This window comes from Epinephelus fuscoguttatus, linkage group LG2, assembly GCF_011397635.1.
Source record: "Epinephelus fuscoguttatus linkage group LG2, E.fuscoguttatus.final_Chr_v1".
Taxonomy (NCBI): Eukaryota; Metazoa; Chordata; class Actinopteri; order Perciformes; family Serranidae; genus Epinephelus; species Epinephelus fuscoguttatus.
This window is the reverse complement of record NC_064753.1, coordinates 2,175,604-2,192,707: the sequence shown is the minus strand read 5'-3', so window position 1 is coordinate 2,192,707 and position 17,104 is coordinate 2,175,604. Positions and strand designations below refer to the sequence as shown.

General features: G+C 42.0%; 1 protein-coding gene across 1 annotated transcript in view; it reads left to right on the top strand.

Annotated features, from left to right (window-relative positions):
* Positions 1-5,115: 5,115 nt before the first annotated feature.
* The window catches only part of ndufs3 (NADH:ubiquinone oxidoreductase core subunit S3), a 48,445-nt gene continuing 36,456 nt past the window's right edge, over positions 5,116-17,104 (top strand). Inside the window, exons 1-3 of the mRNA XM_049603431.1 lie at positions 5,116-5,269; positions 6,338-6,403; positions 12,522-12,619. Coding sequence (XP_049459388.1) covers positions 5,215-5,269; positions 6,338-6,403; positions 12,522-12,619 — 219 coding nt within the window. The 5' untranslated portion in view covers positions 5,116-5,214. The remainder of the gene's footprint in view (positions 5,270-6,337; positions 6,404-12,521; positions 12,620-17,104) is intronic.

Sequence of the window (17,104 nt, the reverse complement as noted above, 5' to 3'; positions counted from 1 at the left end):
GCGAAAATTTGAAAGGAATTGGCGATTAACCAAACTGGAAGAATCTCATTTAATCTGGACAGACAGTCTCAAAACATATAAGAGGGGCCTCCGCAATGCCAGAGCAAACTATTACTCAGCATTAATAGAAGACAATAAGAACAACCCCAGGTTTCTTTTCAGCACTGTAGCCAGACTGACTGAGAGTCAAAGCTCTATTGAGCCTTGTATTCCTTTAGCCCTTAGCAGTAATGATTTTATGAGCTTTTTTAATGACAAAATTCTAACTATTAGAGGCAAAATTCATGACCTCCTGTCCTCAGATAGTACCTATCTAACCTCAAACACAGCTGTAAAACCTAATATATATTTAGATTGCTTCTCCCCAATTTCTCTTCAAGAATTGACTGCAGTGATTTCTTCATCTAAATCATCAACGTGTCTCTTAGACCCCATCCCAACTAGGCTACTTAAGGAGGTCTTACCTTTAGTTAACACTTATATATTAGATATGATCAATATATCCTTATTAACAGGCTATGTACCACAGTCTTTTAAGGTAGCTGTAATTAAACCTCTCCTAAAAAAGCCCACCCTGGATCCAGAGGTGTTAGCCAACTATAGACCAATATCTAATCTTCCCTTTCTTTCAAAGATCCTTGAGAAAGTAGTCGCAGACCAGCTGTGTGATTTTCTCCATGATAATAATTTATTTGAGGAATTTCAGTCAGGATTTAGAGTGCATCATAGCACTGAGACAGCACTAGTCAAAATTACAAATGACCTTCTGATTGCTTCAGACAAAGGACTCATCTCTGTACTTGTTTTATTAGATCTTAGTGCAGCGTTTGACACAATTGACCATCAAATTCTACTGCAGAGACTGGATCACTTAATTGGCCTAAAGGTTCTGTACTGAGCTGGATTAAATCTTATTTATCTGATCGTTTTCAGTTTGTTCACATTCATAATGAATCGTCCTTACGTACCAAAGTTTGTTTTGGAGTTCTGCAAGGTTCTGTGCTCGGACCAATCCTATTTACTCTATATATGCTTCCTTTAGGTAACATCATTAGAAATCACTCTATAAATTTCCATTGTTATGCGGATGATACTCAGTTGTATTTATCGATGAAGCCAGAAGAAAGTAATCAATTAACTAATTAAGAGAGAGAGAAGGAGAGAAGGTGCCCGGTGTATTATAGGGGGGTCCTCCGGCAGACTAGGCCTAAGTCAGCCTAACTAAGGGCTGGTACAAGGCAAGCCTGAGCCAGCCCTAACTATAAGCTTTATGAAAGAGGAAAGTCTAAAGTCTAGTCTTAAATGTGGAGATGGTGTCTGCCTCCCGGACCGCAACAGGAAGATGATTCCACAGGAGAGGAGCCTGATAGCTAAAGGCTCTGGCTCCTGATCTACTTTTGGAGACTTTAGGGACCACGAGTAACCCTGCGTTCTCACAGCGCAGTGTTCTGGTGGGATAATAAGGCACTATGAGCTCTCTAAGATATGACGGAGCTTGACCATTTAGAGCTTTATAAGTTAACAGTAGGATTTTAAATTCAATTCTGGATTTTACAGGGAGCCAGTGCAGAGAAGCTAAAACAGGAGAAATATGATCTCGTTTCTTAGTTCCTGTTAGTACACGTGCTGCTGCATTCTGAATTAGCTGGAGAGTTTTTAAGGACTTACTAGAGCTACCTGATAACAGAGAGTTACAGTAATCCAGCCTAGAGGTAACAAAAGCATGGACCAATTTTTCTGCATCTTTTCAGGTCAGGATAGGCCTAATTTTCGCAATATTACGCAAATGAAAAAATGCAGTCCGTGAGGTTTGTTTTAAATGAGAATTAAAAGACAAATCTTGATCAAATGTTACTCCAAGGTTTCTTACAGTAGTGCTAGAGGCCAGAACAATGCCATCTAGAGAAACTATGTCATCAGATAAAGAGTCTCTGAGTTGTTTGGGGCCAAGAACAATGACGTCAGTTCTGTCTGAATTTAACATCAGAAAACTGGTGCTCATCCAGGTTTTTATGTCTTTAAGGCAGTTATGGAGTTTAGTTAATTGATTACTTTCTTCTGGCTTCATAGATAAATACAACTGTGTATCATCCGCATAACAATGGAAATATACAGAGTGATTTCTAATGATGTTACCTAAAGGAAGCATATATAGAGTAAATAGGATTGGTCCGAGCACAGAACCTTGCAGAACTCCAAAACAAACTTTGGTACGTAAGGACGATTCATTATGAATGTGAACAAACTGAAAACGATCAGATAAATAAGATTTAATCCAGCTCAGTACAGAACCTTTAGGCCAATTAAGTGATCCAGTCTCTGCAGTAGAATTTGATGGTCAATTGTGTCAAACGCTGCACTAAGATCTAATAAAACAAGTACAGAGATGAGTCCTTTGTCTGAAGCAATCAGCATGATGCACTCTAAATCCTGATTGAAATTCCTCAAATAAATTATTATCATGGAGAAAATCACACAGCTGGTCTGCGACTACTTTCTCAAGGATCTTTGAAAGAAAGGGAAGATTAGATATTGGTCTATAGTTGGCTAACACCTCTGGATCCAGGGTGGGCTTTTTTAGTAGAGGTTTAATTACAGCTACCTTAAAAGACTGTGGTACATAGCCTGTTAATAAGGATATATTGATCATATCTAATATATGAGTGTTAACTAAAGGTAAGACTTCCTTAAGTGGTCTAGTTGGGATGGGGTCTAAGAGACACGTTGATGATTTAGATGAAGAAATCACTGCGGTCAGTTCTTGAAGAGAAATCGGGGAGAAGCAATCTAAATATATATTACGTCTTACAGCTGTGTTTGAGGTTAGATAGGTACTATCTGAGGACAGGAGGTCATGAATTTTGCCTCTAATAGTTAGAATTTTGTCATTAAAAAAGCTCATAAAATCATGTCACTAACTAATTAGCTCAGTGAGATAGAAATTGATCCTTACTCTCAGAGGTTGTGAGTTCAATCTTCAGCTGATGCAAAAGGCCTATTGTGTTGTTAAATTCCTAAATGTCTTCCAATTCATCTGCTTGTTGCTCAGAATTGCCTAAAAATGCCCGGAGCCGACCCATCGCTGTGCAGCAGCTATAATTATTATTGTTATTCCTTTTACATAAAACTCTTTCTCAGCAAATATGGGAAACACTATCAAATTTTTTTTTTAACCCTTAGAAACCTGAGCAAATTGGCTTGATTTCTTTAAAAAAAACATAGGAAGAAGGCAGTGAGCAACTTAACTAGAAATGACCCAAAAATAAGTAAATAAAATAAAATAAACAGTAAGAAGTTACAAGAATATTACCTGGAAATTAAAGGCAAAAAAAAAAATGGAAAAATAGAAAAATTAAAAATAAAAAAATACAAACTCCAAAAGTTAGACATTTTCCCCAGTTTTTTAATCATAATTTTCAAAAAATTATCAGTCTTTCTCAATTTTTTAAAAAAAAATGATTTTCAGGTCATTTCCATGTCCTCTTTTACCAGCTTATTTCTCATTGTCATTTTATTTTTCCATGTGTTTGAAAAAAAATCAAATTGATTTGCTCAGGTTTCAAAGGTTTAAATGCTTGTGAAAGGGCACTTGGATGCAGCACAAGAAAACTGATGTTGACACAGGTCTCAAAGGGTTAAAACAGTATGAATAGTGCTTGTATAAAAATGAGGCCATAGAATAACATAAAGTATAAATCATTCATTTGATCTGTAGCTCTGAGAGACAACAGATCAGACAAAGACGAGAGAGAGATAGATCATTCATCATTCATCTTCTAACCGCTTCATCCTCTTGAGGGTCGCAGGGGGGCTGGAGCTTATCCCATCGGGTACACCCTGCACAGGTCGCCAGACTGTCGCAGGGCTGACACATAGAGACAGACAACCATTCACGCTCACATTCACACCTACGGACAATTTAGAGTTATCAATTAACCTAGTCCCCAATCTGCATGTCTTTGGACTGTGGGAGGAAGCCGGAGTGCCCGGAGAGAACCCACGCTGACACGGGGAGAACATGCAAACTCCACACAGAAGGGCTCCCACGCCCGGGATCGAACCGGCAACCCTCTTGCTGTGAGGCGAGAGTGCTAACCACCACAGCACCGTGCCGCCCTTAGAAAGGGACAGTGCACATTAATTAACATGACACTTCACTTACGTCACTTAAGTGACGTAAATGTGCCAGATTTAGCCATACAGGTTAATTTTCATGCAGTAGATAGAGAGAGCGTAACGAAACTTATCTTACAGCACATCAGTATTTTAGGAAACGTTGCTATTTTAGGCAAAATTATTGTGCATTACGGATACCTCCGTCAATTTTCTTTGTGAGTAAAATTTTAAGACTTAAGACAGAAAACTACTATAAAACGGACAGACGCTTTCAGTGTGTTTGGCCCTTCACTATAATCTTGCTAACAACACATTACATAGGTCTATTTAATACTGTAATCTGTATTCATGTCATATGATGTGCCCTTTTGACTGTGGAAGAAATAAAAAAAATACCTTCTATTTTGACTGTTATACACTTCATTTTGCTTCCTTTCTGTCCACTATCTGTTCCAAATGAGAAATGGCATAAAGGAATTTGCAGAAACTAAAGTGGGCATTTAATTATTTAATTTTTCATATGGTAACAAAAAATAGATGTATATATACAAATGTGTGTGTGTGTGTGTGTATATATATACATATACATACACACACACACACACACACACACATATATATATGCACATGTGATTTCATTCACCAACGCTCTGTCATGGTCAGCGCCAATTCAACATATTGATTTAAACCAGAAAAGAAAAAAGCAAAGCAGCCCATGGGTTCCTACTAACACACTCTGCAGTCTGTTCCCATCACACCTCACGCTGTTTAGCTGCAGCTGACGTGTTAGTTTGTTGTTGTTTTTTCATTTTGTGGTCATTAAAATCCCCGACTCAGCTGTGATGAAACAAGTGACTTTCTGCTTTCGGCCACTGAATATCACGTTATCTGCACTCCACTGATGATGTCTTTCAGTGCTTACAAGACAAAACAAAACAACCAAAGAGGGGCAGCAATGCGCCAAATGCGCCTAGTCCGTCCTACATTCCCAACAGACGAAGAAGAAGCAGAAATGCCTCCATGTACTCCGTGCTGTTCTCCTCCTGCCCATTAGTAGGCGGCAGCTCAACAACAGTTATTCAGTTCTAGTGAACTAACATGGCGGCGTCGCTGGTGCGGTTTGTCCGCGGTGGTCTTGAAAGAAATTTTAACCGTAAGTATGCTAGAAACTCATTTTATTTTGTACACGCTGTCTGATACAGTGGTCAGTTGAATTATGCGTGCATTTGCCTGCCATTGAAAACGACACTGTCTCACTTTGAACCGTCATATGTCTCGTCATATATAGTTTGACCTTCGAGCTAGCTAATCCTAACGTTAGCCTGCCATTGATAGGCGTTAACAGATGAGTTTATTTAGGCACATTAACGATCATATCGAAATGTTGTGAGTGGATGTGGGACGAGTTTTTGCTTTGTATCCTTGGCATGCTGTTAACATTGCTCCAGTTCATCAACAGCTCTGTAGAAGTTACCAGTATTACAAAACTGTAATTAAGTAACGTTAGTAAGAAGGTGCAGAGTGCAAAGGGTGTTTGAATAAATATGGGCCGATTAATGTAACAGGCTCCTATGTGGTAGTTAGATATAACGTTAACAGTGTACAGTATATACAATGATACTTACATGTGTGTTTCATTGAATCGTTTAATTCTTATTAAGAATATTGATAGCGAAGATGTTATCACGTTTAGGGATGCACGATAATATGGGCACGTCATCTGTATCGGCCGATATTGGCTTGAAAGAAATATTGGAATCAGCCAACATTCTTTTTCTTAATCTGCACAATGTATGAATATTACATACATTGGAAAGCATTCTATTTCATGTCTCCAGCTGCTGATAGGCCATCTCGATAAGAATATGCATGCATAATATGGCGTTAATTCCACTACAGAAGAAACTTGATAATCACTAAGATTTGGTGGGGGAAAAAGTGGGTAAAAATCCAATATTGTACATTCCAAATCATGTTAAATAAATATCAGTGAGTATTTAGACTTTGAAACCTTCTGTGGTGCCTGCAAGAGGGGAGAAGTTTGAGTTTAGTTTCTAGGGTGAAATGATGCTACCTGCCCATTTCCTTGTTCTGAAGGAGTACAAGCCCTGAATGGAGGGCGGGCTGGCACCATTGATTATTTTTTCTGTCTTGAGTCATTAGTTGCATGTTTATAATCTTTGTTTTACTTCTCTCCCTCCTCCTGTAATTTTTTTTCTAGTTGTAAGGAGTTCGTGTCTCCTCCAGCAGCTGACTAGGCTGCAAAGCTCCACAACTGAGACCAGACGTGAGTACACACTGAGTGATGTAGCAGGAGACCAGTACTTAGACGTTTTACCTAAGTAAAAGTAGCAGTACCACAGCATAGAAATATTCAACTCAATTTCAGCATAAGGATATAGACAAAAGACACCCCACACTTTATTTAAATTTACTGCAACAGAAGTACTGTAAGGAGACATCAGTTCAGGGCACAAGAGGGTGCAGAGCCATGTCCACACTAGGGTCCTCGGTAAAATATTGAACCGTTCAGTCCGCCCTGCATGGATCAATACACCCTTATGGACCACGGGTATGTGTATGTGTGCCTATCCATGAATGTGCAAAGAGAACGGCCGAGTCAGCCTGCGGCAAAAAAGCCCTCCCTGCGAGTTAATGTCCAATCACTGTTGTGGCTACACCTATTCACCCCCTCACACTGTTGTAACTAGAGCCGGGGAAAGTGACGCTCGCCTCACACAGAAAAGAAGCGGAAAAAACAAACACAAACACAGAGAGCCATGGCAAAGGCAAGCGGAGGAGTCGAGAGACAGAAGTTTGAAGAAGTACCGCCGTCATCCAAATCTCCGGTGTGGGATCATTTCGGTTTCGCTATTGAATAAAATGATGAGGGAGTATTAACAGAAATTTCACTGTCTGCAAACGTTGCTTGACACATGTCAAGTGTTTCCCCTACCATTATATTAGGGGGGCGCCCCGCCCTTTACCTTGTCCTTTTATTAAACAAATTAAATAGCCTTACGTTATTTAGGGCATGGTTGGTCTGTGGGTCTCCGGAAGCAGCTGACGGGTACCGGCGGGCCAAGCGGAGCGCGGCGGCGGCAGTCGTGGAGGCAAAAACTCGGGCGTGGGAGGAGTTCGGTGAGGCCATGGAGGAAGACTATCGATCGGCTCCAAAGAGGTTCTGGCAAACCGTCCAGCGCCTCAGGGGGGGAAGGCGGCAACTTGCTCACACTGTTTACAGTGGAGGCGGGGAGCTGCTGACGTCAACTGGGGACATTGTTGGGCGGTGGAAGGAATACTTTGAGGAGCTCCTCAATCCCACCAACACGTATTCCAGTGAGGAAACAGAGACGGGGGTCTCAGGGGCGGGTCGTCCAATTTCTGGGGCAGAAGTCGCCGAGGTGGTGAAACAACTCCGAGGCCGCGGAGCCCCGGGGGTGGATGAGATTCGTCCCGGATATCTCAAGGCTCTGGATGTTGTAGGGCTGTCTTGGCTGACACGCCTCTGCAACATTGCGTGGACATCGGGGGCAGTGCCTCTGGAGTGGCAGACCGGGGTGGTGGTCCCCATTTTCAAGAAAGGGGACCAGAGGGTGTTCCAACTACAGGGGGATCACACTCCTCAGCCTACCCGGTAAGGTCTACTCCAGGGTGCTGGAGAAGAGGGTCCGGTCGATAGTTGAACCTCGGATCGAGGAGGAGCAATGTGGTTTTCGTCCCGGATGCGGAACCGTGGACCAGCTCTTTACCTCGCCAGGGTGCTGGAGGGCATGGGAGTTCGCCCAACCAGTCCACATGTGTTTTGTGGATTTGGAGAAGGCTTACGACCGTGTCCCCAGGGGCATCCTGTGGGGGGTGCTCTGGGAGTATGGGGTTGGTGGCCCCTTGCTAAGGACCATCCAGTCCCTGTACCGAAGGAGCATGAGTCTGGTTCGCGTGGCTGGCAGTAAGTTGGACCTGTTCCCGGTGAGGGTTGGACTCCGCCAGGGCTGCCCTTTGTCACCGGTTCTGTTCATAACTTTTATGGACAGAATTTCTAGGCGCAGCCGAGTGGTGGAGGGTGTCAGGTTCGGTGATGGGAGAATCTCGTCCCTGCTTTTTGCGGATGACATGGTTCTCCTAGCTCCATCGAACAGTGACCTCCAGCTCTCACTGGGGCGGTTCGCAGCCGAGTGTGAAGCGGCTGGGATGAGAATCAGCACCTCCAAGTCCGAGGCCATGGTTCTCAGCCGGAAAAGGGTGGATTGCCCACTCCAGGTCAGGGGGGAGGTCCTTCCTCAGGTGGAGGAGTTTAAGTATCTCGGGATCTTGTTCACGAGTGAGGGTAGGATGGAGCGGGAGATTGACAGACGGATTGGGGCAGCGTCAGCAGTGATGCGGGTGCTTAACCGGTCCGTTGTGGTGAAAAGGGAGCTTGGCCAGAAAGCGAAGCTCTCGATTTACCGGTCGATCTTCGTTCCAACCCTCACCTATGGTCACGAGCTCTGGGTAGTGACCGAAAGAATGAGATCGCGAATACAAGCGGCCGAAATGAGTTTCCTCCGCAGGGTGGCTGGGCTCAGCCTTAGGGATAGGGTGAGGAGCTCAGACATTCGGGAGGGACTCGGAGTAGAGCCGCTGCTCCTCCACATCGAGAGGAGCCAGTTGAGGTGATTCGGGCATCTGGTAAGGATGCCTTCCGGACGCCTCCCTTGGGAGGTGTTTCGGGCATGTCCAACCGGGAGGAGACCTCGGGGCCGCCCCAGGTCACGCTGGAGGGACTACATCACCCGGCTGGCCTGGGAACGCCTCAGGGTTCCCGCGGAAGAGCTGACGGAAGTGGCTGGGGAGAGGACTGTCTGGGCTTCCTTGCTGAGGCTGCTGCCCCCGCGACCCGGACCCGGATAAGCGGAGGACGACGACGACAACGACGACGTTATTTATCTTACTTACACAACGGCATGTCATTTCTGTATCTACATGGTTGCATGTTTACAATCCTCCTCTGCTCTCTATATTGCGCATGGCGGAGTTCGGCCCCAAAGTGCGCGCGCGCACGCACACACACACACACACACGCACACACGTGCGTGCACTTGCACAAACACACACCCACAGGGTCCAAAACTAACACTCGCCACTCGCCAATTACGGGTAGATTTTGTCTCTAGCTGGTAAATTTTTAAGACCACTCGCCACTCTGGCGAGGTGGTCTTATCAGCCAGCCTGGCTGGTAAGTGGAAAAAGTTAGTTTTGGACCCTGCACACACACACACACGTGAGCACACAAGAGCGTGGCCCGGGCTGCATTTTCCTGACCGACAATTATAACCGAGCCAGTCTTTGGAGCGGAGCCTGTGTTGCGTTCAGGCGTGTTACGTAAATAACAAATTCCAGCACTTGAATAGGCTGTACCAAAACACAGCAGCATGTCAAGTTCAAAGTCAAGCAAAATAAAGAGATAATTTTGGGGAAAAAATTGTTCTCTTTACCACAAAACACGTGCCGAAACCCAACTGAAACCGTGGCACAAAAACCGAGGTACGGACTGTACCGTGGGCTACCTGTACCGTTGCACCCCTAGTACACACTGTATTAAAGTTCATTGTAGCTAGTAAAAATGTATGTGGTTTTTGCTCTTTCCAGCTATTGCAACTGCTGTTCGTTCGATAGAAGATAGGACTTAGATATGAAGTTTATAAACTGATTTTACAACCACTAAAACTAAAAGAAAAACTGTCACAAGGTCATTTCAATACAGCTTCTGTTTAACTACATAACTAAGTAAAGTAGGTCTATTTAGCTAATTGTCTACATTATTTCATTTATATTAGGGATGAACAGATTGTGAAATTCAAATTGATCTTCATATGAATGACCCAGTATCAATTCAAAAAATCTGAGATCGATCCTTAACATACGCTTTCCTTTTTTCCACGAATGCGTGAAGCTTTAACCCCTTTAATCTCACCAGTAGTAAATGGGCCCTGGAGCTTATTATTAACAACTGCAGCTCTGACGTTACTGGCTCTTTTATCTGTAACTGTTAGCTCACTTTTTTATGTTTTGGTGTCATTTATTATCATCTCCATCAGCCTCTCCTGCTGTCTGTATGTCAGGGCTGCTGTGCCACTTTTATGCACACACAGACACACAGACATGAAGTAGAGATGCTGCGAAGGTGACGGAGAAGTGAAATTAACTTGAGTTGACGACAACTACGCTTGTTACATTAAGTGCATTAAAACCTCCATGAGGAAAAAGACAATACTTTATCAATACACCTGTTCAGCAACATGGAAACATATTGAAAGGTGACATTTCAATCTGCTCTGTCCACAGTCTCTCATCCACTGCTGCTAATATTATGTTAAAAACAAGCACAGAGCGCTTTCCAGCTAATAGCCAGTTGTTACTAACAAGCTGAAACAACAACTGTTTAGCTTACTTCACTTTTTATCTTAAAACTTATTAGCAGTAATGTGACCTGTAGGCAGTGAATCTCCTCAGCAACAGAGGGAGGAGCAGAGAGGGCAGGAGGACTGATACTGACTGATGTCTGTGCTCTTTATTCTTTCTTAACTTTACTCAGTATTGTGATGTCAGGAAAATTATGTATTTTATTGACTTTTTAGACTTGTTTCCAGTGAGATATTGAGTTTATATTGTGACTTTGCTGTTATAATGTTATTGTTGCTGTTCTAGAAATATTCTTAAGTATATATATGTATTCTAAGATATTCAATATTTTAATCCTGTTCTGAATTTATACTCTTTTTAAAATAATTACTCATAAAATTAACAGTATTAGTTGTTTGATCATCTCTTACACATTATGGCAAAAATTGGAATTGTAACTGAAATATCCCCAGTGGGATTTATATCATATCAAATTGTACTCGACTTAAATCGGGAACTTGTGAATCAAAATGGAATTGATTCACGAAATCAGTTTTGATACCCAGCCCGACAGAATTATTTACTTTGCACCACTGAAGGAGACTGCTAATATAGGATTATTGTTTTCCAGCACTCAGAGGGTGACTGGACTGCTGAACTCTCTCCTTACTCACATAAGCTTCAGTTTTTGCCTCTCATGTATCATCAACATGACTTGATGACCAGCTGGTCAAAGTGGACAACTGCCCTGGGACCCAGGGTACATGGGGCCCCCAAATCTCAGGGCTTACTGTGACTTTATTTGTTAAGTCTATTAAGACTAAATAAAATATGAGAAAAAAAATAAAATTTGATTAAAACATGAGTTTAGACTATTAAAGCACAGTTTCAGCTGACAGGATAAGGTCCCTAAGATCGGTCCTATGAGAGAATGTTAACAGAGGGCCACAGGAGCTTGTTTTTGTCCTTTTTATAGCAGGTAACTATTGTTATGTTGAAAGAACAGAGCTAAGCATGTTTTTCTGAAAGATAAATAAGACCAATGATCTTTAAAACCCTAGAAGGTGATTTAACAACACTTGAATATACAGTCAGGTCCATAATTATTTGGACAATGATACAGTTGTCATCATTTTGGCTCTGTACACTACCACAATGGGTTTTAAATGAAACAATGAATACCTGCTTAAAGTGCAGACTCTCAGCTTTCATTTAAGGCTTTTTTTCAAAAATGTAGTATGAACCGTGTAGGAATGACAACCATTTCTTCACACAGTCCCCCAACTCTAAGGGCTCATAAGTATTTGGACAAACTAACATGATCATCAATTTAACAGTCAGTTTTAATACTTGGTTGCAAATCCTTTACAGTCAATGACTGCCTGAAGTGTTGGACACATAGACATCACCAGATGCTGGGTTTCTTCCCTGGTGATGCTCTGCCAGCCCTTTACTGCAGCCGTCTGCACTTCCTGCTTCCTCCATTGTGGTGGTGTACAGAGTCAAAATGACGACAACTGTATCATTGTCCAAATAATTATGGACCTGACTGTATCCAGAATCTGTAGACTCAGCTAATCATCTGGATAAAATTATATATATATTTTTTCCTCACTGTATGACCATTTTCAACGTATCTCTGTGCTTTATGTGTGTGACACAGAGTTGTATTATCAGTTTCATTTGTCTACACTTCTATTTCCCAAATTTTCTGGTATCATATGCAAGAATATTTTTATATTATTTTTCTTGGGTTGTACAAAACAAGTGATGATGATATTTAGGACTACTTATTTGGTATGGATTTGGAAATTAAGTGACAACTTGAGGAAACAGATGAAAAATCTTTATTGTGGAGCAGACAGAATATTTTTTGATCCAGATGGTGAGAAGAGCCTATTGGAAGTACATTCAAAACACTGGTAAGTGTTGTTAAATGGCACATTGTCCAGGATTTTGTCACACAAACCGGAGTACAATAAACAATGTCATACTGCAACCTTTATCTTCTGTTCTTCATGCAGCCACTGTCAGGCCCAAGAATGCCATCACTCACAACCAGCTGGCAGCGTTTGGGGAGTTTGTGGCTGAGATGATGCCCAAATATGTCCAGCAGGTCCAGGTCAGTTCATACCAGAATCAGAGCGCATGTTCCTCCTGAGGAGGCTGAAAGGTTTTAATGTCAGACAGGACATTCTAAACAGTAGTTCAAAATGATCTGGAGATAATGTTTTTCTGTAGGCTGATGTAGAAGTTAGCTTTGCCATGGTTCTCTCATCTAAAAGCCAATAGTATTTTTCTATTGGATTTTGGATTATTGCAGAAAAAAAGCTCTGTGGCAAACAAACGTTTTTGATACTTACATGGTTTGTTCAGCAAGATAATCTTCACAAATGAACATAATTTTTATGATTACTGAAGCCTTAATGTAAATGCCAGAAGTAAGAAGCTAATGTTAGGCTATAAACGAACTACACTGTGTGTTTGGCATGATGACGTTCTGTAGTCTCATTTAGCCACTTGCTAGCAGCCATCTTTTTTAAGACGCATAGAAGCTTCAAAATTCACTGTGGGGTATTTACTAGACTTGCACTGATTACAATATTTTGGGCCAATACCGATTTCTGATTTGCAGAGTGTTTGAATGGCCGATTCGGATTTTGGCAGATTTAATTTTTTTCAAACCACTTTACAGCACACAAGATATTGCAGTATTTTCTATCTTTCCTATATTAGGAAATTTTAACAGGAAAAAAAAAACAAAACATAAAATTCACACAGGGCTTTACATCTACAAAATGCAGTGTTATGGACATTCTTATTTTAACAACAAGAAAAAAGGTGCACATTTGAACAGGCTGCCATGGAACATTCATATTTGGTGCACATTTGAACAGGCTGCTGTTCCCGTGAGAACGCTCCGGTCAGTAAGCGCGCAGACACAGACACGTGCATCTTCGGCACGCAGACACGCGCCTCGTCAGTTTCAAACAGCAGCAAGAGCTCTGCTCCACTCCGCTCTGTTAAGATTAACACGGACAATTAATAACTTTCTCCTTCTCTCTTTTGATGTGTGTGCATGAATGACTAAGGTGAGAAGCCGCCCATGTTTACAGATTGTATATGTATATTTGTAAGAATTGAGTGTAATGCTATTTTTCCTTTTGTTTATTTCAGAACCACACACATACATGCTACACTTGTGAACCTCCTGCATTGAAAATTAAAGTATCCTCTTGACCCTGATTCTCTGGCCGGAATCATTTACTCCATAGTTGTCCTACCCACACCAGTGTGTCCCTGAAGTCTCCTTCCTCACATCACCCAAGCCATGAGCTGCACTTGTGCGTGTGTGTGCGCTGCTGATATTGCGCGATGTCAATCATGCGGCATGGTGGGATTTTGACTGGCATTTTAAATCGGCATATTTTAGACTGACCAGCCGGTCGCAGGTCATGGCCAATCACGTGAAAACTGGCCCAATTCCGAGCACTGCCGATAAATCGGTGCAAGTCTAGTATTTACTGATGTATTTTATGGTGAAGAACAAAATGTGAAAGTCTCTTTAAGCTTGTGTTAACCACAGACTTTATTTCACGCATCTAATGAAAAACCTACTCAAAAAACCCATTGACTAAAAGACGAGGGAACCGGGAGTGCAGAAATGCTAACTCATTTCTGTGTTTTAGGACTCATTCCTGGGGCATTCTATGTCACTCACTCATCAAATAAGCAACCAAATGTCTAAATGCTAACTTAACCACATGTGCAACCAAAATCACTGGCACTAAAACCCAACCCTCAGACCTGTACAGTCATGCAGTCTAAAGAAAGGCAGACAACATCACTTAGGACCCTTCACACCCCCTTAACCAGTCCTTTCAGCTACTCACATCAGGCAGCCACCTCAGAGCACCTCAGGCCAAAAAGTAAACTTAATAAAACTCTTAAATTCACTGCTGCTGCAATATCCATTTTAAACAAGGCCAAAGACACTGTCTTCACTTTTTAATCAAGCTTTGCACGCCTTCTGTTATTTATTTATTTATAGAATTGTTTGTCTGTTTATATAATTTTATGTGAGTCTTTCATGCATATGTGTTTTTCTGTTGTTTGTGAGCCCCTAATTTTTATGACTCTGTGCCGGCAATAGCCATGGCCAGAGGCATTATGTTTTTGGATTGGTCATCCGTTCCATTCTTGTGAACGCAATATCTCAGGAACACCTGAGGGAAATTTCTTTAAATTTGGCACAAATATCCAGTTGGACTTAATGATTGTCATGTCCCCTTTTGAAGATGGGGGACAAAAGAAGACACAACAATCAAATAATTGAAGGACTCAGAAGAGAAGTGTAAAAATGACAAGTGATTTATTTACAAACTTAACACAAGGCTCTCCAAATGTGGGGGAGGAAGTGACAAAGTGGTTGGGGCAAAAAACAACAACAATATAACAAAACCAGGCCTCAGCTAACTTCTACCTCTAAAAACAAAACACAAACCAAAAACCTCACTGCCTTTATTTAAAAAAAAAAAAAAGCTTCACCAAACAATAAACCTAGTGTTTCTAAACACAAAATAGCTAGGGAGGGAAATGTATAGAGTACCTAACCTCCTTCTGTCCTCAACCTCTCTCCACATACCTTTAATTTTTAACAACTTTATCAAACAGCAGCGGCAGCCCAGGCAGTCTAAATGCAGAGGATCAAAAAGAGGGCAGAACTCCTCAGTTGTGCTCCTTTTTTTGGGGACCTTAAATGATGATAGGCAGGCTGAAAGAATGAGGTGACCAATCAGCAGACTGATAAAACTGCACAAGTATGGAACTAATCAGGTTGTTAGCACTTGGAGACGGGGAGGGAGAGCGAGAGAAAAACAGGGAGGGTGAAATACACAGCACAAAAATGCATGTTTCCCCTGCCTGGCATGTAACAACGATGAACTTCCTGTGTCTCATTTTTTTGAATGCGATATCTCAAGAACTTCCTTAGGGAATTTCTGCAAATTTGAGACAAACGTTAACTTGGTTCACAGAACTGAACATGAAATGTAAGTAAATAGTAAATGGACCTGCACTTGTTTGGCACCTTTCTAGTCATCCAACATTCACCCATTCACACATACATTCATACACTGTTGGGCAAGGCTACCACACAAGGTGCCACACACTCACACATATGGGGTTCAGTATCTTCCTCAAGGATACTTTGACATGTAGGCTGGAGGAGCCGGGGATCGAACCACCAATCTTCCAACGACCAACTCTACCTCTTAGCCACAGCCGCCCAGTGAGTAAGTGCAACTTGATTGGTGTGTAGGGGCATATAACCAGGGTCCAAAACTAACTTTTTCACTTACCAGCCAGGCTGGCTGGTAAGTGAAATTTTTTACCAGCCAGGCAGATATTTTGCCAGCCAACCAAATAAAAATTGCTTTTAAGTGTTGTAATTTGCTATCAGTATTATTTAGCATGTCATTTGGGTCTTGTATGCGATTCTCAATCAATATTTTAATAGTGTGCACTAATATCAGTAATAATGTATGCTAAAATATGAATAACTGTTTGAACAGTTAAGTGTAATATTTGGGTTAATAAATTCTGTAGTATTCTTACTACAGTGCAAAAAGAATCTTTCATTAAGGAATTTTACATGAATCACTGACTTCAGTCCCCTTTGGACAGTTGAGACATAAGATTTAAGCTCGACCAGACTGCAACAGCAGGACCTGCCCTATATAAACATGAATGTCTGACCAGTGGTGGACAAAGTATTCAACGACATGAATTGAGTGAAAGTAAAGATACTCTTGGTCAAATATTACTCCAATACAAGGGAAAGTTGTTCAGTCATTTTTTTTTTTTTTTTTTTACTTAAGTGAAACTGCACCAACTGATTAACATACAAGTGAAGAACAGTCCCTTCATAAGTAAAGAACAGTCCCTTAAGTGCGGTGAGGTTTGTGGATGGTTACCTGCCACAAAGACAGAAATGTGAACGGCTCGTTTCTCCTCTGACACAACACATACCTGTGTGCTCGGCTGTTCAGGTATGTTTGGGCAGCGATCACAGCACACCGAAATTCTCGCGCAAGCCCGTTCACATCAGACGCGCATTTCTCCACGCTGGTCGACAAGCGGTTCTGCCCCCAGTTGTTGTCTCCGTCACATTTGGGGCTGTTTTTCCATCATGGGTAACTGCCCGGCTTGACACATTCGCTCGTGGCTTGCGCAGAAAATAGACCAGACGCCGAAACAATCACTGCAGGGCAGCTCCGCGGCCGGTGTGGATGACACATCCGGTTAACATGGGCGCCAAAAGGAAACTGGCTTCGCTTCTCGTCGCTTCGAGGCTATTCACAATCCTTCCACAGGTGGCGTGGCCCTGGCGTTACATGACCAAAGATCATCTCTGCCTGAAATACATATTACTCTGCCAGGAAACCAGTCGCTACCAGCACTGTTCTACAGTAACAAAAAATGCATTTTTCACTGGTAAAAAAATAACTCGCCAGAGTGGCGAGTGGTCTTAAAAATTTACCAGCCAGAGACAAAATCTACCCGTAATTGGCGAGTGGCGAGTGTTAGTTTTGGACCCTGCATACAA